Source organism: Corapipo altera, unplaced genomic scaffold, assembly GCF_003945725.1.
Source record: "Corapipo altera isolate COAL_440 unplaced genomic scaffold, ASM394572v1 75, whole genome shotgun sequence".
NCBI classification, from domain to species: domain Eukaryota; kingdom Metazoa; phylum Chordata; class Aves; order Passeriformes; family Pipridae; genus Corapipo; species Corapipo altera.
In genome coordinates, this window is record NW_020884887.1 from 15,275,776 (window position 1) to 15,298,940 (window position 23,165).

Genomic DNA, 23,165 nt, shown 5'->3' on the forward strand with positions numbered 1-23,165 from the left:
CAGAGGGTCTCTGGGCTGTGGGTCTGTCAGGGTTTGCTCAGAGGGTCACTGCACTCACTGAGCGTCGGTGGCTCCCGAAGCTGGACCAGGGCTCTCTGTCTTTGGGCACTTGGCCACTGCCCTGCCCAGGAGCTGTTCCCCTGCTGGGTGCAAAGGGTCCTGCTGAAGAGTCTGTAGCAGCAGATTCTTCCTCTGCCCACCTGTTGTAGAAACAGTAGCCTTCCTCTGGTGTCCCTCTCCCGAAAGGACTCACTGCAGAGCTGGAAAGCCCCTGACCCTCTGTGTGCCCCTGAGACACAGCTGCTGCTGCTGCTGGGTGGAGAAATGGTGACACACATAAGTGGCTGATGCTTTGGTCAAGGTCATCATTAGGTGCAGGTGATGCACCAGAAGTAGCTTCTTTCCTTGATCTCAGTTTCTGGATTTCGAGATCCCGCTGTCCCTTCGGAAGTTTATCTATTTGCTGTGCTTTCAGAATCAGAGATGCTCCAAAGGTTCCTCGTAGAGCAGAAAAAAAGAACCTGATTAAAGAGGAAGAGAATGGATTATTTTAGCAGTGGGCTCCTTCCATAATCTGCATCACATAACACAAATCCAGGTGCTAATTTTCCATTGCTCTACAGGCATCTGGTAGACACCTTATACCTGTCAGATGAAAGCTGACTCCTGGATCTTAACACAACAGAGAGTGAACTATACATATATATGATCATTTATTTAGTATTGACAACTACTCAATTGCTGACCAGTGAAGAAAGAGACACAAAAGCTCACCAAGAGATGCAGTATTTGAAAATATTGAAATTCTATTTGTACTGCTAAAACAGGCTAAAGAAAGGATCTTAATTTGGTAGACAACAGGAGACTAGAAATTTTAAAAGTTCAGCTTTTGGATTTGCTCAGAAAGCAGCAACCAAAAGGTGTCCTACCTGCCCTTTGCAGGATAGAGAACTTATATAACTATATATTGTGTGCAGTGAGAGAGCACACATCCTCTCTCCATGTCATGTCAGCTTTGTGTGAAAACCAGTGTCTCCTTCAAAGCATCTTTTTATTAGGATTTGACCTTTACACAGATGGCCTCAACATGCATTTTAAAACAAACGTGGGGACTCTATGAAATGGCACTGAGAAAGCTGCTGTTGTCCCATCCTGCTGCTAAATGTAGGTATAAATTAGTGTGACAGGATTAAAAAGGCTGACAGGCCAGACTCAGAACAGAAAGGGCTTTTAAGGCAATGGATTCCTCAGGCTTGCACAAGCAGGAGTGGAGGAAGTCCCTTTGTGTGCCTGTGCTCAGGCTGGTCAGTCCCACAGTCTCAGCTCTGGTTGGGAGCCCAGAGCACAGCAAGGGCAGCCCAGGGACCTGCACAGACCTGCATCAGACTGGTGTGGCGTTCCCCTCAGCCTCCCTCTGTATCTTCTGGGCCAGCATGTGGACCAGACAGGAGGACAGAGAAGGGATGGAAAACTGTGTCTTCCATCCTGTGAACTGCTCTCACTTTCTCCTGCCCCTCCCACAGCCCTGCAGGGTCTGTTGGGTCTCTGCAGGTCCTGGCAGACCAGTCCTTCCACAGCTGGACAAATGCATCTGGTTTGTGTGTTGAAATCCTCCAGGAGACACAGAGCCCTCCCTTGCCACTGAACAAACATGAAATTCAGACCCCTTTCTTCTTGTCAGGCTTGAGGGTTTGAAAACTCCCTGCATTGCAGTTTGTGTCCCAGGAGTGCAGGGGCAGCTCTGAGCTGCAGAGGTGCAAAGCACTGCCAGATGTTTGAGCAGGGAAAGCCTGGAGCAGGCAGGGCACAGGCCAGACCCCCAGGGGGCTGTGGTATCTCAGGCCTGGCAGCCAGAACAGGAGGCAGGACTAAAAAGGAAGAACTGAGGAGAGCGAGGATTTTAACAAAACCTTGTAGGCAGAAACCAGAATGTCAAGGCTCTGTTTCTGAAGGAGTAGTTTCTGAAGGAGATGGTGAGCAGGCAGCATGCTGAGATGGACCATGGAATGGAACTGAAAATCCAGGATATTTTAGGAAAGGGTGGTTTTACCACAGCTGTGGTGGCACAGCTCAGTTGTAGCAGGAACTGGAGGGTGGACAGTCTGTGAACAGAGGACTCTGCAGAAAGTAATCTGCAGGACCTACATGAAGGAAAAGCAGTTCTCCAGCTTTGAAGACACCAAGATAAAATCCTTAAGCTCAGTAACCTGCTGAGGCAGAAAGGACCTTAATTGTGCTGGATTCCCGAGATGGAGATGTGAGTTCTCTAAGCACATGTTTGAGGCAGCTCTCAGTGAGAAGCTCAGGGTCAAAAATGACTCTTTGAATGAGGCCTGACAGGAAAACAAAACTCACACAGGAGCAAAACAGGCTGGAAAAGGGTGCCCTGCCTAGAAGACATGAGACCTTACTGAACTATGTGTTGTTTATTCTCATCTGAACTTATATAATGGAACACGAAGTCACAAGAGCATCTCAACTCAAATGGGGGAATAATAATAACAATATGAAGAAAAAGACTATCTAGTCTTTAAAAGGAACTTTTCAGACAAAGTTAAGGCTCAGTTCAAATGCCTTAAAGCACTTACAAAATCAGATACTAAAAATATTTTCCTGATTCTTGCAGTACCAGTGTGCTGCACTACTTCATGGCAATTAGGATGAGAAGGAAACTAGGAAGATAGTCAAACCAACTCAAATGGGTGTGCTTTCACTGTCCAAGCACAAATAAAGAATTTAAATAAATGGTGCAACTCAAACAAACTATATCTGCTTAAAGGATTAGTTAAGGTATTAAGTACCAAAAGTAGTAAGCTTCCCATATACATACATGGAAACAGAACCATTATGTTTTTCAAACCAATTTTTTTCAGCAACATATCAAAATAATTATCCCTCTCCAAATATCCATTCTCAGTTAAAGTTATCTTTAACATACCTGATTTGTTGCAGAGAGTAAAACTAAAATTCTGGATGCAGAAAATTTTTTCATACAGAAGCATGTTCTTAAATTTAGCTTAGCAATGGACTGCAAAGTACTTAATAACAGAATATGTTTTGCAACTCTCAAAGCTTACAGGAATATTTCAAAGACTTGCCTTCTAGTCTTGATCAGCTCAACCCCGTTCTGTTCACAAGAGTGAACAATTCCAGAGCAGATTTGTACTGGTAAACTTTGAAGCACCCCAGAAAGAAAGGTTTTCTCGTGGGAAAACAAGCAGTAGATATATAGTGACTTATCTGGGGTTATATAACTGAACAAATGGATGGTTTGTGAACTGGAAAGCTGAACCCAGGCCTGTGCCTCCCACACTGAATTATCCCTGTGCAACACGTGCCTGACACATCCCACATGGACACAGATGACTTTGTCCCTTTCTCCCATGCCCACAACCCCCCAAGGAACACGGAGAGGAGCCGTCCCCACCTGGGCAGGAGTGCAGTGGGCGGGGTGAGCAGGCACAGCAGGTAGAAGGTGGGCTCTGAGAGCTGCCTCTCCAGGATCCAGTAGGGGTTGGTGGGAGGGTTGCAGAGCAGGCACACGGCGTTGTAGATCAGGGAGAAGATGAGGTAGAAGCCCAGGCTGCACATCATGGCCACCAGCTGGGACAGGGTCTGGGGAGGGCACAAGAGACAGGGGGGACTGTGAGACCTGGCTCTGGGGGTAACACAGGGGGAGACACAGAGAGGGTGGAAAGAATTCATCCAACAGCCCATTTTACTGAAATGTGCAGTAGGAGAAACAGCCAGGAATGAACTTAGAAAACAACAGTGAGTTCAGTTCTCTGAGTAACACATCCTCATGTATTGAAGGATGCAAACATTGTGTTCTGTCCTGTCCAAAGGCACAGTACAAACAAATTCTGTGCACATGAAGGTGTTGTCCCGGGGCTAATAACAAATTCTGGCACATTGTGAAGTCTCAGTGCATCTGTTACTCACTCTCTGTGACCCAGAATTCAGGCAAATGACTCTGAAAGACAATGCCATGCCTACACAGGGTGCTGTGTTCCCAAAACCACAACAGTCCTGTGAGCAGGGTAGGGCAAACACATACCCAGGTTTTCATTTCCAGAGCCTGGTGCAAGAGAATGGTCAGGAGGGAGATGGTGTTGATGGGGTTTCCAAAGGAAAACACATCTATGTCAGAGTCCTTGTACACCTAGAAAACAGGCAGAGGCATTGTGAGGAACCCTGACCATTCAGAAGGGAATTTTCTACTTTTTAAGGAGGACAGGAGAATGAGAATATTAATGAGCCTATTACTTACCAAATAGGGGACAAAGAAGCAAATGAGGCTCTGATAGAAGGCATCCAGCATGGTGATAATAAAAGTTGACAGGTTGTATATCTGCAGGAGTTTACAGATAACAGTCATTAGGATGGGACACACATCCCTAGCCTGTCCTGAAGACATAATTGCTGCCTGTTTTTCTTCCATTCAGATACTGATTAGAGCTAACTGGTCTCCCTTCATGAGTAAATGCCTCATGAGCAGCTGATTAATCCAAAGGCTTATCTCTGAACAGACCTTTTCTCTGTGTTAGCTAAAGATAGACCTTAGGAACATTAACAGGTGTATTTCTGAACCTGAGAGGAGGAAAAAAATGTCAGGTTGCTTACTGATTTAAGGGTTTGTGTTTTCTTGTCACTTTTTGCTGTAATCTTTTTAATGAGCTTTTCTTTGGTAGGTTTAGTAGGTTCTTTAGTAGGCTGAGAGTGTTTGAAGCACCAAATCCGAGCCGAGTTTAACCAAGGGCCAGCTAAACTATTTTACCTTCATCTTTTACATCTTTTATCCTATTTTATTTATTTCTCCATAAGCCTTCACTGAGAATCTGTCTATATACAATGCATGTATATATGCACACACACACACACATGTATTTGCTCCACCATCTCTTCAGTGAACAAACCAATCACAGGGTGATTCCCTGGCATGTCACTTTATTTATTATAATGCAGCATGCTGGGATTGCTCCATACATTTAATGGCAGAATAAACCTTCCATTTACATTTTCTGACCATGACCCAGCACCAGCATCACTTCCAAGAAGCAACTTCAGCCATGTGTTCCAGCTCTTCTGACAGCTACAATTATGCCTTTTTTTAGTGGACATCAGTAAATTTGACACCATAAAATGGAAGATTTGGTTCCAAGTAAGTCTAAACTCCTTCACTCCTTCCCAAACCAAAAAACCTGTGGTCCTTTGGCTCATCAAGCAGCTGCTTCAGCAATCACAACATACCTCTGAATTTTGCCCATTCCTGTATAACTCGGGCAAACCTAGAAGTGTTTCTGCAGAAACATCTTTATCCAGGACTCCAAAGAGAATAGGGGGCACTGAGGTGAAGAAGAGGTTGAAGAAGATCATCTGCCAGTAATCAATCATGGTGCTGCCTGAGAAGCCACAGAAGAACTGGTACCAGAAGAGCAGGTTGACATAGCTCTGGGGAGGGGCAAAGACAAACCCAACAGCCTGTCAGAGCTGTGCTGCCCCTCCACATGCAGCATCCCATCCTTCATGCTGATGTGGTTCCATTTCTCTTTGGGCTGTGGGAGCCACAAAGCTGCAGCTTTCCTGTGGCCTCTTCCTCCCATCCCCTTTCTTTCCCCCCATTACACCTGATCTGGACCCTTTGCTGTCAGTGCACAGGGTCTGTGTCTCTCACAGTTCCACCCCCAAGGCTGGTGTAGGACACTGGGTACTGACAGAGCCTTTTAGGAACACCCTGCTTTGGTTAAAGGTGCTGCCAGCAGACAGCCCTGCACCTCCTTCCATAAAAAGAATATCTGAAGGCTCTGCTTCACAGCAATCCATTGTGATAGAGCTCTTTAAAAGCCATTAGGTTTCCTTAAGAACATATCAGAGAATAATTAAGTAAACTGTTTACAGCTCCGAGCACCAGATTTTAGAATCCTTGCATAAACTGGTTGTCCATGTGAAATCAAAGGGCTCCTGCTCCCTAATGCTACTGGGGAGATAATAGAAGAGCAGCATCCCATTCTGGAGAGATATTTCACACTGTAAATAAGTATCCTTTGAACTCTAAAAGGATGGCCAATCAGAAAAAGGGAAGTGTTCATTTCCACTACAAAATTTAACAGTGATAAGAAGTAATCCTTATTCAAAATTATTAAAAACCCTCCCAAAAACAGACACTTTGAATTCTAAGTAAACAGCCTTTCATGCTCAGAGTGTATTTCATGTCAAATGGACTTGTTTGCACAGTCTTGTAGAGACTGAATTACTGTCCTTTTCCCACTTTACATTATCCTTCAATGTGCAGCTCATTTGCATATACATTAAATTTTTAATAAAAATGCCAGGTATGACTGCATCATTACTTGCAAGTGGTTCCCATAAAAATTCAGAGGTTTCACAGGCTAGCAATTCCTAGTGCAGAGTCATCTTCTATATTCTAGCACTAATAATCTGATCTTCCTTATGCAAATTTTATTTTGAGGCTCATGGGTATTATTAATAAAGTTTCTTGAACTACCATATAAAGTTACCAAGCCTTGAGTCCTTTTCCCTCTGGAATAATGCTAGTTTCAAAATATATTTAAAGCCCATATTTTCCTCAGTGCTTTATGCAGCACATTGCTAAGAAAGAAGTGCCACATTATAAACCTGCAAAGTGAAGAAACACGAACTGTAGCGTCATAAAAAGTATGAGCATAACCTGTGAAAAACAAAATCAGGCCAAAAAACCCAACCCAGCCCTGGAATTAACCCTTACTAGGATGAAAACCTCCATAATTTGAATAATCTTACCACATTTTTGTAGAAAAAGTAAATCACCATCTTTGCCAGGCGAGAATAACACCAGTGTCCGTGGACAAGAAGCAGTTTTTTGAGGTGTTTAAATCGGGCTATTGCAAAGTCACTGGCCATCACTGCCTTTGGGAAGAGGAATAGAAGGTCATTTACAATATATCCTTTCCCCAGCCAATACAATGAAACTTGAACATGGACATTGAAATAATTTCCTACTTTTGCATATTGCAGGCAAAAAAACCCAAAAAACCAACCCTCAAGAAAATAGTTGGAACTTTCTCTGCAGAACTCTCCATTTAAGGAGCATGAGGAAGGGGGATGTGTGGGGAAGAATTCAGGGCAGAAGACAGTGGAAAAGAAAGAATCTACAAACCCTGGAAAAGCAGTAGCAGAGAGCATTCAGAAAGCAGATGCTAAGCTACCACTGGACAGGCATCTGCTAATTTTCCAGGCTTATGAGCAAACACACATCTGTCCATGCATGCTAATTGTTGGCTCAAAATGCTGTTTTTTGGCTGGACCCGTAATTATGAACTGCATGTTAATTTATGACAGTGATGATGCCAACTTGCATTTTTAAGATGACACTTGAGAGCACAGGGCAGCTCTGGAACTTATTAAGCAGCAGGAGAGCACATGACAGAAGAGGAATAGAACTAAACTGACAGGGTACCTGCATGCCTTCCTGACCAGATATTCCAATTCCAACGTCAGCTGCTTGAATCATGTTCACATCATTTGCACCATCACCTAGAATAGGAAGGGGGGGAACAACAGAAGTGTGAGAAAGGGTGTTTAATACATAGTGCCCCAATCAGAAGGAAATAATCTTAGCTATGCTGATTATTTTGGCCATTCTCTTCTACCTGCATCTTAATTAGGATAACTAATACTTAGCACCAAGTACTCATGACCTCTAGGCTCTGTCCTTGGTAGGAACACCCTCCCTCCCTTCCAGGAGCCCTGGTTCCAGCAGTGGGACCAGCTGGGTGGTGGATGGACACCCCGACACCGTCTCCATCTGCATCATGTGGTGTTTCTGCCTGGTGAGCTCCATATGCTCAGCAACACGCTCTGCAGCACCTACTTGAATCCTCCAAATTGTAGGATAAATTGCATTGCAGATGACAATGTAACAAGCCAATTTCAGGGGTTATTTTGCTCGTTTCAACTCACAGCAATATGTTAAATATATAACCAAATTTCCAGGGAAAGAACAGCCATGGTTGCCACTTGCAGTGTAGAAATGGTAAATCAGGTTACTGGAAAAGCAAGGTAGATGGAGCAGAAGGCTGAAAGCTTACATTTTGAACTACAAGGCAAAGTAAAAAAATTTAAAATACAACAGACCCCTCCTTTTCTGTTTGGTCCACAGAGGTGTATTTTTTAGTTGGAAGTCACAAAAATCAATTCTGCAAGGATTTTAGTGGCATTGCTTTCCAAAAGTGGGGCAGAGAACTCAAAACATTTCACATTATTTGGAGGTAAAAGGCAAATGAGTCACTGCTTAATACCACTCTGGGGATAACTCTGTTTTCACCAGCTGGGAAAATCTGACAGGAAAAGGGCTTTATAAAAAGACAAATTAGTGACTACTCTGGAGTGCTTTGCAGGCCCAAAGCAAGGACATTCCAGAGGGAACATGTACATGTGTTTGTACTGATGTGCATGAAAGGCACTGCTGGGAGATTCTGAATTTGGAGCACCTTCATCTTGTTTAAAGGGGGGCCAGATTTGCTTAGTGATAGATGAAGAAGGACTTTCATGTGTGTTTTGACAAGGAAAGATTATTCAATGCTGTTGCCTCCCTGTGTCTCTCTGAGGCACAAAAACTAGTGTGTAGGTATATTCCATACATTTCCCTAGCTCTTACAGGAGGAACCTGCTCCCCCTGTGTGCTGTGGGGTTCAGATGGGGTACCTATAGCCAGGGTCATCACTCGGAGCTGCCCCCGGAGCAGCCTGACCACCATGCCCTTCTGCAGGGGCGTGGAGCGGCAGCACAGCACCGAGCGGCAGCGCCGCGCCAGGGACACAAACTTCTCCTGCAGGCCCCCCTGGAAGATGAGGCTCAGCGTCTTCCCATCGATCACCAGCCCAAACTCGGCATTGGGAGCCTCCGGGGCCTCTGGGGCTGTTGGGATGATGCCGAAAATCTTCCTCCGCGGTTTGTTGCACTCGTAACTCTTCCTCACCTCTTCCAGGGTTAAATCCAGGAGAGATTCACAAGTTTCCTGTGAGGAAACAGGAGTGGGTTTAGCAATGGTTGTCTTCAGCTCCTTTTCCAGCTCAGCACCTCGCCAAGTGTGTGTTTGTATAACCATGCCAGTGGCTTTAAGCCTGTCAGACAAACATCAGGGAACACTGCCTGGGAAGTGCACTCGTTCATCTGGTCGGGGATTATTGCAGCAGCATCCTCAAATCCCCCTCTGGAAACACTGAGCATTTCATCAGCCAGTTGACTGAAGAAAGGAATTATTTTAAAAGAAAATAAAATAATCTTTACATCAGGAGGACATACGTGCATTGCAATGCTGAGAGTTCAGAAATTAAAAAGAAAATCCTTTTTTTTTTTTTTTAAGGAGATTGAAAAATCTGGTTCTGATATGAATGATGTGATATATTACAGCGTTTGCTTCCATCAGAAATAAACTGCAGTAGAGAAACAATCAAAATTATCCAGTAACTTTGAGAATTTGGCCTTTTCTAGGTCACATATCAGATGTGTATCAGAGTTAGGAACACAAATAAAAGTTCCTACTTTCCAGCACTCTGTCTTAAACACAAATTAAGTCCATCCCTCTCAGCAAATCTGTCTCATTTTGGTCCAAGTCGCTTTTTTTAGATGGAAACAACAGAATTGACTTAATATTAAATACAAACAGATTCAAGGAGAGCACTTTTGTCTTTCCCATACAGATCTTCTAAACTGGCACACCACTATCACAGAAAACCCTGAATGATCTTAAAGTTATTTTGCTGCTGCTTAGCACTGAAAATCCTCCTTCTGTGTATGGCACTGAGTACCTGAGGAGCTAATCATTCCTTTTTCTACCTTTTCTGTCAGCTTTATTGAGTGATGATTCAGTTCTAAAATGTTATTTTCACTTTATGTTGCATAAGGTACATGTGTAGGATGTTTGCAAGATTTAAATTACACTTAAGTGGGAGGTTCTGGAATCAAATGTCAGCATTCCTCTGACATCTAATAAAAATCCTGCATGCTCAAAACATCTAAAAAATATTGAAGAAGCATCATCTTTCTGTGAACAAACCAAAAATTGTAGTGGAAATTCCTAGTTTGCCTTGGCTTCTGTTGAAATGAATCCCCCAAGCTCCCTCCTTATGTTGCATCTTCCTGGAAGATATTTAATTGTCAGTGTTTGAATGAGCTGCTGGGCTCAGGGGTAAAGAGAAGGCCTTCCACTGACACCACTTCCAGAGTTAACTCTGGCACAGTGATCAGGTTAAACTTTGTAGGTGTTCTGTGTGTCCCTCACTGCTCTGGGAGCCCCTTCCAGAACCAGGCTCTGTCCTTGGCTGCATTTTGAAAGGGAGGCAACTAAACCTTGTCGTGGTGGAACTCCAGTGCCCAGTGACCCACTGGGATTCCCCACATGTGCTCAGCTTGTGCCTGGATCCAGAGGGTGCTGGGGGGAAGTGTTTCCTGGAGCCAGGGTGGTCTCACCTGCAGCATCACTTCCCTGGCACAAACCATCTCCTAATTTCCATCCTAAATGTATTCATTCTGCCTCCCGTTCAGGCAGATCCCCGTATCAAATGAAATTACACATTGAAGCAGGGAAAGCATTCCGTGCCAAATTCCATATCATCCTTGCGTGTTCCCCTATTTCCGTGACATTAAAAGAGACAGACATTTGCATAGGATTTGATTCTTTTTTGGAGAGCTACTAACTGCAGACAAAAGCAGTTAGAAAGTAGGCCATCTCACTGCTCTCTACAATTGCCTATCACAAGAAAAACAGTCAGTATTTTAACTATATTTAATTGATCCTCACAATAGCTTTATAGAGAAAGGCAAGCTCATATTGGGGACCCTGGTTCTGTGGGGAGAGAAACGGAGGCAACTGAGGCAGGGACTGCCCAGTGACAGAGGGAAGCTCCTCCTGCCCTCCCCAGCCTCCTGCCAGCCCATGGCAAGGCTGCTCCCATGGTGCCTCCTGACCCTGCCGAGGGGGCCATGACTGATGCGGCACAAAAGGGACGGAACAGCACTGGGGAAAGGGCAGCAGCTGCTCTGGGGGCACCTCAGGGGCTTCCAGGGCTCTGTGGCAAGTAAGAGGTCACCAGCAAGAAAATGCAAAAAGGGCAGTGGCACATCTTGGACCCTGCTTTTGGGTCAGGGCTGACCTCTCCTTACAAATGGATCTGGTTTAACCATAATGTTGGCCTCTCTCTCCCCTAAATCCATCTCCAAAGCCACCTGTCCCCCCTGGCTGCCTGGAGGGATGAGATGAAGGCCCTGCACAGGGGTGGCCATTCTGCTCTCTGGAATCAAGGCGTGGTTTTTCTGTGTTGCTCCACAACCACCAAAAGCCAGCGTGGCTTTTCTAAAGCCTTTGACTTGCACCATCCATGATGGCACTTACCATCTTGGGAAGGCAGGGCTGTGTTTGTTCTGTTCAGATGTGTCAGGAATAGCCCTGGATTGCACCCCAGACTGCTCACGGTGTGTCAGTGAGTCACAGGAGCTGACAGACAGCTTCAAGTGCTTATCCTCATTTTGGAGTGTTTGCTTTGCCTGCTGCCTGCCCTTCTTGTCACTCATGGAAATTCAAGGAGTATCTGTGCCCATCAACCACAACGTGCACCACCATGGAATGCCAAGGAAGTGACTGTGTTTTTAACTGACTCACCAGAACTATATTTAGGTGTTCAAGAAGGTGAAATTCTGCTTACACAGAAAGATACTGGATAAAATTGTTCACTAATAAATTTCTGGTTAAGTCTAATCCTGTTGGAGAACACACAACTAGAAAATTCTCAATTTAATTAGATCTACACCTGTAGACTTCTTCCTGGCTGACTCAAAGTACTTTCCAAATGTCTTCCAATAGGTATACTAGGGTTAAAATATCATTGTCACTGAAATTTCCATTGTAAGCTGAAAATCCAGATATCAATGTTATTAAGGAATTAGGCACTTAAACTGCATATTACCTTCTTTCTAAAGCTAGTAATTCAGGTAATAGCTAGTGATTCGGGCAATTTTAAAAAAGAATATTTTAATTTGGAAAAATTAGTGCATTCTAATTGAATGAAACTCTACATAAATGTCTTGTATTTCAATTCATCCTGTTATGTGTGGTCTACAGAGTTGCTGGCCTAATGCTATGGGGGGTTTTGCTGAATTTTTTGTGCTGAATGTGGTCTAAAGCAAAGCAGCACCAAACTGCAAGACACGAAAAAAGGGCAACGTAGCAAATTCTGTAGCGAATTCTTGTGCACCTTGTCTTTCTCTACCCACCTTATTTTCAGTGTTGATGGTGAAGACAGTGTCCCTCTGGTCCAGGAGCTTACAGGAGTATGCAATGTTCACTGCTGTTTCCTGCTTGTCTCCTGTCAACACCCAGATTTGTATCCCTGCTTCCCGAAGGGCCACGATAGTGTCAGGAACTCCATCCTGCAGCCGGTCCTCGATCCCTGTTGCTCCTGGGCAAACAAGAAAAGAAGAGAAACAGGTTTCTTTATTTGGAAATCACATTGCTGTTTTCTTGTTTAAGGAAAGCTCTTTGATTTCCAGTCATGCTCCTGAACTTATCAAGAGTTGAGCTAAGGTATTGTTCAGCAAATAAACACACAGGCACAAGATCTGCATTTGGATTTAGGTCTGAATGTGTCAGCAGTCAAGTTCTGGCTCTTCATTTTGCTCATTGGTAGAACAATGAATTTAATTTCTTCTTAATAATCCAAAATGACAGTGTGCTGGCAGAGGAATCACACCATATGCATTTTTAAAGTACTGCATTAAGTCCCATCAAAGCAACCAGAAAAGATGAACTTTGAGTATTTAAATGAATGCTGTCCCTATTGTCAAGTTAGATGTTTCAGCCATCAAAGGAGAAGAAACAGTACAGTACATTTTCTTTTTGAAAATGCACAAACTTAGGAGCAGATGCCAATGCTCATCCTGATGATGTTGGTAAATGACCCTCTGAGAGTTACAACACTCCTTGTCTCTTCCACTAGAGGTCAGTTTGAAGATGCTGTAACTGTAGTACATTAAAGATAGACATTGATTTAAGCTAAAAGAACATTTCTTGTAAATTAAAGTATGAAAGCACACAGAGCCTTAGGAGTTGGCAAAGGTAAGAGATTCTGACAAGATCTACATTACCTCTTATGTGTTCTGCTTATGGCATTTACCATTATTACTCTAATTTTTTAAATCACTGCAGAGATTATGAGAAGCCATAATGCTAATAGCTTGCAATCACAGAAATTCAGGATAACGAAATATGGGTGCAAATTGTACTCACAGAAAAATGAGACTGAGACAACTCCAAAAATCAAAGTCATAAAGAACAAAATGTTTGGAAACAAAATAAAATAGAAAGCACTGTAGTGCTTCATAATTTAATAGAATGGTGTTGTTAGATAAGATAGTGATGGATGATGCAGAAGTGCCAACGAATGTAAGTTTTAACATTAAACATCTTTCTACAAAGTGCAGAAAGCAAACTCACCAATGCAACAACAGGAATTCACTGGCAAAATGCCCAGTTTAAGCTTAATGTTTAAGTTACTGGTTTTTATAACACAGTTCAATTACCAAAATTCCCTTGGAACTTGTGCTCGAAACTGAAGTTAATTTATAGCATATTATGGGTTTATCCAAGGACATGGACACATGATTGAATAGGGGTGGTTTCATTATCTGCTGTGTCAGCTGAGCCACAGTAACAGCTGATATGTGTGCTCTTTGCTCCTGGCACATGAGAGTTTCAGTGCACCTTTTCAGAGTTACTGCTGCTTGAAATGCACAAGAACTTGTGTAGACACTGTCATTGGATTGTATCTCCCTGGCCTGCAGATTTCCAAACCTCAGAAGAAGACTTTTGGATATAAATTAGTATAAGCAGTTGTCTGTCTGATTGACAAGAATATCACAGGAGAGCCAGTGTTGCTTCACACAATGACAATTGTTATTTTTAGTACCCAGCAAGGTGAGTTTGGTCTCCAGGTGCTGGGCTGTCTCCATTAGCAGCTCCTCTCTGTTCTCAATGGCAGCTTCTGCCTCCCGACGAAAATTGGCCCATTTCTGAAAGTCATCTTCACTTAAGACCTGCATAACACAATTTAAATAGGGCTTATTTTAAATTTGAATAAGAGAGGAATGCCAACATTCAGGATCACAGTGACTTAACTCCTATCCAAGCTGGTAAAGTACCGTGTCATCTTTAAAATAACACAAACTTTTCCAAGAGAAAACTGCAAGAACTAGTAGTTTGTACAAATGGCTTTCAGCTGAGACTCAAAAACATGACCTCTAGAAGCTCTTGATCACACAGCCCTTAGCTGGGGCTCTGAACCAGAACACACAGTTTCTGAACGTTGATCTACATTTCTCCAGAGCTTGGATGTGACCTATTTTTGCATATAGACACCTTCTACATAAAAGTATGGCACTGAGGTGCACTAACCCAGGCTGAGGGCAAGATTTGTGAAAGCTGAATTCCAGGCAAAACAGAAGAAGGTTGGCTACTCTGCAGATTTTTTGTTTCTTACTTGGAAGCATTGTAGGGGAGGTCAGCTGGAGTTACCATTAGAGAAACAGAAATAAATGTTTTGAGACTGACTAAAAATCCATCATCTGGTCACATTGAAGAAAAAGGGGAAAAAAAGAGCAGCTGGTCTGGCTGGTTCTCTGAAGCAGAAAGAATTATAACCATTATATGTTTCTAGTAAATCTATTGACACATAGAGAGATAAGCTGTAAACAACACTAGGCTGGTGCTCTCCCACCTTCTTAGCTATGCACAGAGTTCTCAGTCCATCACGGGCGTAGAGGTCCAGGTGTTTCTGTGTTTTTTCTTTTATTCTTTTTATTCTCTTCTCAGCTAAAACACAAGGAAAAGATTCTGTATTTTAAGTATTTAGATCATTTCAGATCTAATGGCCTAAGGTTAAGAAACAGTGGGCTTTAGAGAAAAGTGGGTTCCAGTGTAACAGAAATTTCTTTAAAAGCTCAAAACTGTTGTCTGTGCAGAAGCTGAAGGCTTGCTAAAGATCTTTGTTTCCTTTAGGATAAAGTTACTTGTTTTTGTTTGTTTGTTAATGTTACAGCAATCTTGCTGACAAGCTGAAAAATAATGGTCAGGCCCTTCTGACAGTATTACTGCAGAGTACACAATCCACACGGGTTAGCACTGCCAGGGAATTTTAATTAGCCCGTTCCATGTTCTAAGCAATACTGAGGTTAAATAAATACCTCTGTTCTGATCTGCAAGCATAACACTAGGGGAAGCTTATTCTTTTTTTTTTATACTTCTAATGGCTAGATATAATATTTCATGCAGAAAAGAGAGCTGAATTCCCCTTTGCAGGAGACACAACAGAAACATCTCCTTGGCCCGTTACCTCCAGCAGAGTCTTCCAGCAAGTCCATGATGACCGAGTCAGCGCCTTTGGTGTAGACAACAATCTCCTTGGTGAGGGGGTGTCTCACCACCACAGACATCCTTTTCCTGACGGAGTCGAAGCCCAGGGTGTGCAGGATGTCGAAGGTGAGCAGGGTGCCCTGGGGCAGGCGCACTGTCACCCTCTCGGGGGTGCGGGACACCAGGCTGAAGCTGTAGGCCTGGGCCGCGTGCACCAGGGCGGCCTCGTCAGGGCTCTCGGCCTCGTAGCACAAGGCCGGGGGCAGAGAGCTGCTGCTCACAGACTGGAACACCTCCTCCAGGGAGGCAGGGCCCATGTCCGTGCTGTCACCACTGTCACGTCTGTCACCGCTGTCACCACTGTCACCTCTGTCCCCTCTGTCACCACTGCCCAGGGCAGGGAGAGGCTCCTCGGGGCCCCTCGCGCCAAAACTCGCACCCAGCTCAGAGCTGGACTGGGATGAGGAGAAGGACTGGCTGAGGCTTGCTAACTTTAGCCTTTGAAATATCTGATGAATCTTCTCCAGGGTGATTCCCGGAGGTTTTATTGGTGGTGGAATCGTGACCTAGAAATATGAGAAAACCTGTGGTTAAAAATAAATTAAGGTGAACTACATCATCATCATGGCCAGGCTTCATGAACGAAGATTTGGGAAAGGCCCTAACCACATTTGTTACAAGCTCACTGGTGGCTTATGAGGCCAATACGAGACAGACATGTCCGATTGCAAAAGGCACGGCAGAAAGCCTCCTTAGGTGGTATATTCTGCAAGACACAATTCTTTCTGCTTGTCTTTTCTCCTCGAGAGTGACCCTGCGCGTGTTCTCAGAGGAAACAGCAGTGTTATAGATGGTGTGTCTCCAGACCTCCCGACTGGAGGCCAGAGTAGACCAGTTATGGTGATCAATATGGCCAAGAGGTGAACTACAAGATACTTCTCAAAACTTCAGTATATTTTTCTCTATCTAAATGACAATAATTATGAAAGAAACTTTCTCCCCAGCCCCCTATTTAACTGTGGGGGGAGAATTCACCAGAGGAGTCATAGGTGAGGTGGCATCCAAATTTGATGGTGATTTGTGTCTCTGCCTCTGAAGCAGAGATGCAGTCGAGCCCCTTGGAGTTCTGTCAGTGGCCTGGCAGATCAGAGAAAACCCAGTATATTCCACATACTTCTTATAGCACAGATAATATAAAATCTAAAGGAAAAGGTGCAGATTCTGTGGTAGACATAACTATTCATCAACTTTAAAAAGCCTTGTTAGAGAGGAATACAAAGGCAGAGAAACAGTAAAAGGAAAAAGAAACGGTAAAGAAACGAGAGGAGAGCTCCCAAACAAACCATTTTTCACCATTTCAGCTTTCACTGAACATTGCTCCATGTTGTTAAATGGGAGCATAATCAATTTTCCTCATATACTTGAAGTCAGATTACCCGTTGTCTTGGCTCGGTGGCTGTGGACACCAGCACTGTGTTGCAGATGGCAAGGGCAAGAAAAAAGTCAGCAAAGACTGTGGAAGTTCTCGTAGGAATAAAAGGAGAAAGGCTTTCAGCCTGGAGTGCAGCTTCTCTCACCCTCCTCAGCAGCCTGCTGTCGGGAGTCACATCCTTCTCCTGCAAGAGAAATTACTTAGTGAGGATTATTCCCACTTCCCCTTGGCCTCAAGGAACAACTGGAAGCTTGATAGACCTCTTGCCTCTTATTGAATTTACACCTAGAATTATGTAAGGTAAATGTCTTTTGTACTTTACTTCTAGGGAAAAAAAGATGTATTTCTGAAAGCTGCATAGCTAGAAAATTAGAAGGAAATGAATCTTGAAATAGAAGAAGATTTCGGAATTTTTTTCTTTTGAGATTTACTAAAAATCAAGAATAATCTATACTGTATCCCCCAACTTTGAAACTGCTGACTTCTGAATTAAAGGGCATTCCAGATGGAAGTATACTTGGGATCTTCCATTTCAATGTGGAAGCTGATCATTATTTCAACAGAGAATATTTTGTGCTTATGGCTTAGTTACAGCAGCATCACTTTTTGTTTCCAGAGCAATTTCATTTTGCACCCAGAAAGAGAAGCTGCCTCAAACTGTTCTTCCTCAATTCTTACAATAAATAAATAAATACATACTTGTACCTGAAATGTTTCTGTAATTTTACTACCACTCTCTTTCTAATAAAACCTAATTTTGCAGGCCAAACTACTTAAGAGTGTCACTTATCTACAATTTAATTTGGTGAAGGGCTATGGGAGTATTACTTTTAATGGAAATTTCATGTTAGCAGAATCTGGTTTGGATTTAATTCAGGGCCATATTTAACAAGGACTTCCAAATTTAAAAGACAACTTCCTGTGAGCCAACAGTTTTGGATGTCTTCTTTGAGGAACCGCCAAATTACTGAGCTGCTTTCTAGTTCATCCCAGCTCTTCTCCTCTCTTCGTTCAGTCTGGCACAGTTTTCCCTGGTTCTGTAAAATTCCAGCAAAGTCCCCCAGCCCCCTTCAGGGCTGGGCTGGGCTGGATGTGCTGCACTGGAACTCCTGCTTGCTGCAGTGAGGAGTGCTTCTTAAATAATCCTAATAATTGCAAGGAAATCCACTGCTCATTTTGCAGCTCAGCTGAAATCCAAAGCTGGAACAAGGTTTGCACTTTCCCTGCTGTGGAAGGCTCTGGTTCTTCTGGTTCAGTGTTTTTATGCTTTTTTGTTTCACACACAAGAAAATGTTTGCAGTCCTTTCTTTAGCAAACTAATATGTGCTAAGGATAAGCCTGATTTTTTAGTTGTCTTCTCAGATCTCTTAAAAGGAATCAGAGACTGATAATAATAATAATAATTTAAACATGTCAATATTTATCAGAAGAATTTTTCTCCTTTTTTTTTCTCCACATTCAATGAAAACAAGGCTGACCTGAATTTCCAGCCTGAAAATGTATAAAAAAACTCTAAGCAAACAAAAAAGAAAGCAAAATAAGACAGCACTAATGATGCTGATCAATTAAATTTACCACCTTTTCTATGTTAGCAATTTTGTTAGTGAAAATGTTGATGCTATAAGATGGCTGGTGCCATTCAGTTTTTAAGATTTCCTCATTAACTTGATAGCATTTTTTCTACTTGGTGGCATTAAAATCTGATGACAATAGGACAATTGAAAGCTTCATGAAACGTTTCTAATAGCAAGGCACTACTTATTGGAACTATTAAATCTAGAAGGAAATGTGCTGTCACTGTCTTAGTTCATAAAAACCCCTTAAGGTAGAGAGAGTAAATGTTAATTCTCTATCTTGTTCCATTGTTCAAAGATGGATTTTTCTTCAGAACCTCTGACTGCTGACATCCACACAGGCCCACAAACACTCTCTGAATACCTGGAATTCTCAGGATGCTCCAAATTTGGAGCAAAGTACAAATGCATCAGACAAGGAGATACAAGTTCCAAAGGGCAGGAACCAAAGAGATACAGAGAAATTTATTATCCCCATTTTATTAATAGGGGATTGGCATGGCAGGTAAAGAAGGATGCTCCTATGTGTCATTTAAAGGACATCAACATACAGGACAGCCTCTGGGCAGTATTTAATTGTCTCCTTTTTTACTACATCTTCAGATTTGTCATAGGGGTCAAACGATTTATCCAGATAGAGTGACACCTATGAGTCCATGGCAGCAACTTAATCTTCCTCTGCAAAAGAGATATTTGATACCATTTCCTCAGATATTGCTTTTACAGTGGAAAAAAAAGGTTTATTTATAGAAGAAAGTGAAGAGGTCTGTCAGTAAAAAATCTAATTGGGAAATATACTGGCAAGAAATTTCTTTATCAAACTTCAAAAGTCATGACCTCTAAGAAGTTCTCAAAAGTCACAAGTCATGGGTTCTCAAGAATCCATGGAGATGTTCTCAACATCTCATGAGGATTGGGCTGGAAAATCCTGGGACAGCAAGTCCCATATTCCAAGAACAGGAAGAGTTCTGGCTGATATCTACTATATGACAGAGGAATTGAATAAGGTAAGTATGATCTTATAATGAACAACAACTGCAGAAAATGAAGTTCTGAGAATTTTGTATTTGTTAGCCTTTTTTTTAAAGTCAAGATTTGGAAGGGTTTTCCAGGCCTTTAATTTTAATTGGAATTCTAATTTTGAAAGTGTGTGACCTTCTCTTACTGTTCACAAAAGCCTTGTCTGAGATGCCTGTTAAAAAACCTTCCAAGAAGAATAATAATTCAGTCTGATTTTAATTAGGTTGTGTTAGACTTTGGGGAGTTTCAGATCTAAAGTCCAGCAGAGTCTGCTCCCCCCTGACTGCACTCTGCACGCTCCAAAGCTTTGGCTCCTCTTCCCTCCTGTATCCCCAACAGGGATCTCCCTGCTGGACACCCCGTGCCAAAGGGGGGCTGGAAGGGTGGCTGGGCTGGGTGGCCCAGCCTGGTACTCACGATGGTGCTGCTGAAGGCCACCTGGGACTGGCTGCTGTCCCTCCTGCCCAGGGACCTGCTCCTGGCGTGCCCCTGGACCCGCGCGCGGGCGCTCTGGCAGCGCCGCAGGGCTCCGGGGGGGCTCTGCTGGGCACAGGCTGCTCTCCCAACATTCGGGGCAGGGAGAGTGAAGTGTTGAAGTTTTGCAAAGTCCTCATCATCCAAATCCAGCTCTTTGTGGGTCTCCAGGCGCCTGGCTGGAAAAGACAAAATGAAAGCTCACCTCTTCTTCTGTTTTTTGGTTGGTTTGTTAGTTTTGCTTGTTTTTATTTTATGGTTTGTTTGCTTGTTTGTGAGTTTGTTTGGTTTTGGAGGTTTTTGTTTGTTTGCTTTGGTTTGTTTTTTTTTTTGCATTGCTTGGGAGGAATTCCTGGATCAGTTAAAAAACCTGAAACAAACTAAACCAAAGCAAAAACATCCCCAAAGCCAGCACCAGGAAAACCTCACTGTCCACTGCAGTTTCTGGCAACTCCCACTGTTTATTATTGCAAGAAAACAAAAGTGTGTTTCCAAAGCAATCTGTCACTTTTATGGACTTCTGCTAACGCTTGGTCTCTTCAGCTGCAGTTTGCAGTTGACTGGACCAGGAGAGTGAAATATGGTAGTTCACAAATTTGCTAATGTTTTCAGTCACAGAACACAAACATCTTTTTTGGCAGCTGCCTGCCAGCTTAATAAAGTCCTTTCCACTGTGTGGAGTGAGAAAGCAGCGACCAAAGAGGGGCCTGAGTGACTCAGAGCCCTGAGTGCCAAGAGCCCTTGGAGAGGGACCATGGGCAGAGCCCACCAGGGCTTGGTGGCTGTGCCCTCCCTGTCACACAGTGTGTTAATTACTGCTGGACCCACTGAGCTTAATTACTATCAGTTTGGGAGCTTATCAAAGGCTGACTGGTGTTCCTCCAGAAATGAAAGAGGAAATGTTCTCTTTGCATGCTCAAGTGGGTACTGAATGCAGGGCAGAGCCTGAGGTGGAAAACCTTTCCCATCTGACTTCTGAACAATTTAAAACACCTTGACTCTCATGAATCTCTGTAACAGGAGTCCCTCACAAAACGGAGACAAATGCACAAAGCTCTATGTTCAATCAGAAGGCTCAGCAGGTTTAAGTATTAATATTTAAATTAATAGCATTTAATTGCTCAGAGAAAAAAAAGCTAGAATAAAAAAGCATCTCTCACCATTTTCCTGATGGGAAAACTCAATTCCGTCAACAGTACAGCGTCGAAATACCATTTTGTTTTCTGTTAGTGTCCCAGTTTTGTCTGAGAAGATACACTGGATTTGTCCGAGATCTTCAGTAATATTTAGGGCACGGCACTGGATGGGCAAATCTGCTGCTTCATCATACAGGTCAATGTCATTGTGAATTAAGAAGACTTGGCCCAATTTAACCAACTCAATTGACACATAGAGAGAAATGGGGATTAAAGTCTGAAAGAGAGTTGAAATTCTCAGTAAGGGGTGAGACAAGTCTTTCTGCTTTCTGTCAGCAATGTCCTGGCACAGGCACACTAATGATTCCCAAAGAAACATTTCTTCCTAGAGACATAGTGTAGCACAGATGAATAACAGTTCAGGAGGAAAAAAACCCTGCACAAAATAGCAATGGATAAACAGAGACAATAAGTGGCAAATTTAAGACAGAATTTCTGTAATACCAAATTCTAAGCTGTGTCTCTCAGAGGATGCCCTCACAAAGCAGGTTTTCTGGACATAGGACCGTGCTTGCCCTTACCCTTCTGAAGCTCTGAAGGGTTGCACCAGCTCAGACTGAGGGCAGAAAAGTTTCACAAACCATTACTTGGCACACACTTCCCACCCACGAGCTTCCTTGCCCTGAAATAATAATGAATTCTTAAGATGCACAGATATTCTGTTTCAGTAATGAAGAATAATCCCCCAAGGAATCTCTGAGCAGCTCTGAAAGTTATTTTCACATTTCACTTGTATTAAAGAAATTCTGTCCACTTAAATCTCAGCAGTGACATCAAGAAATCTGAAAAGTAAATGTGGTTTTTTTCCCTCAACCAACAAAATGTTCTCCCCCAATTAGGTTTAATCAGACTCAGATATACAAGTATCCTACTTCTAATTTAGCTTCCTTCCTAGACCAGCTGAACCATAACTAGTTATTATTTCCCACTGGCAAAAATGACAATTTTTGTTTCACTGTTTTCCTGAGATGTTAAGTGGAATTATTATTTTTGAATTCTGTATATAGGCAAAAAAAATAATCTGACATTTGGATGTAAACATCCTCTTTATTGCATCTGCTAGAAATTCTGGAGTGAAAGATAAAATACATGTCTTTCCTATCTATATTCTTGTGGGGTTTCAACAGCAAGAAAGAAAAATCTGCAGTTAGAAAGAAGGAATAAAGAAAAAGAAGATACATTATTTCACACTTGGATGGTTTGAAATACAGCAATTTTTTCAAATAGCATTAAGAAGATACTGCACAGCTATTAGTTAACATTAATTGTTCATTAGTGAATGTACTTAATTTTGAAAAGCTTCTTCCTTGGAGGTAACAGAGAGGTTTTTGTCTTTTACCTGCAGCAGGATTATCATTGTCAGGAACGTGTAGAAACCAGCAAGGGCTGGAGACAGAAAATTGCCATATTCGTCTGGGACATCGTAAGGGGGGTGCTCCAAGAAGGTTCCAGTCCAAATGCCATGTCCTGTGGGAACGAGGGACAGACTGAAATGGGCTGAGCCCCGAGGGGATGGACAGAGCTGCTGGGATGTGCAGGTGTGGAACTGCCCTGGTCACTGCACAGAGAGAACATTTCCAGAGCAAGAGGTCTGAGCAGTGGCCAGACCTTGGGAGGACACAGAGCACATGCAGAGCTCTGGAGCACACACATGAGGGATGTGCTGGGGAGAAATAAGCAGTCAGGGATATTTGCATTCCCATCAGCAGGAGTCCCCCAGGGCTCTCAGCTCTGCACAGACCTTTCCTATTCTCCATCTTGCTGCTGGAGGCTCCATCTCCACCTCCTGTCTATAAAAATCCTCAGTGCTGAAGACTTCTTTCCAACTGAAAGAAACCTTAGAACCTTTATGGAGACCAACTAAAATATTTCTTATCCTTCCTGACCACTCTCAATTTCAATGTGTCTTAGAGTTGACAAACCCTCTATAATTCAGTCTGGGCAACTCATTTTTACATTCCCTTCAATCAAATCCTATCCCAAACTGCTTCTTGCCGTGTCTTAAACACCAGTAGACATCTGCTACAACAACAAAGCCTCTGTTTCAGGACTCAACAACATTCCAT

At 43.0% G+C, this 23,165-nt stretch overlaps 1 protein-coding gene across 7 annotated transcripts in view; it reads right to left on the minus strand.

Moving 5' to 3' along the window:
• Nucleotides 1–19: 19 nt before the first annotated feature.
• ATP10B (ATPase phospholipid transporting 10B (putative)) overlaps nt 20–23,165 on the minus strand; it is a 200,122-nt gene continuing 176,976 nt past the window's right edge. For 6 of the 7 annotated variants that reach the window (XM_027643440.1, XM_027643439.1, XM_027643442.1 and 3 more), the window contains 16 exons: nt 22,439–22,566; nt 21,064–21,316; nt 19,847–20,082; nt 16,840–17,019; nt 15,384–15,969; nt 14,769–14,863; nt 13,962–14,088; nt 12,271–12,455; nt 8,704–9,016; nt 7,457–7,533; nt 6,781–6,906; nt 5,251–5,451; nt 4,271–4,351; nt 4,058–4,162; nt 3,428–3,615; nt 20–521 (listed from right to left, as the gene is read on the minus strand). In XM_027643440.1, coding sequence (XP_027499241.1) covers nt 38–521; nt 3,428–3,615; nt 4,058–4,162; nt 4,271–4,351; nt 5,251–5,451; nt 6,781–6,906; nt 7,457–7,533; nt 8,704–9,016; nt 12,271–12,455; nt 13,962–14,088; nt 14,769–14,863; nt 15,384–15,969; nt 16,840–17,019; nt 19,847–20,082; nt 21,064–21,316; nt 22,439–22,566 — 3,365 coding nt within the window. In that variant the 3' untranslated portion in view covers nt 20–37. Of the gene's footprint in view, nt 522–3,427; nt 3,616–4,057; nt 4,163–4,270; nt 4,352–5,250; nt 5,452–6,780; nt 6,907–7,456; nt 7,534–8,703; nt 9,017–12,270; nt 12,456–13,961; nt 14,089–14,768; nt 14,864–15,383; nt 15,970–16,839; nt 17,020–19,846; nt 20,083–21,063; nt 21,317–22,438; nt 22,567–23,165 lie in introns of those variants that run through there. The other variant, XR_003527648.1, reaches the window with a different exon arrangement.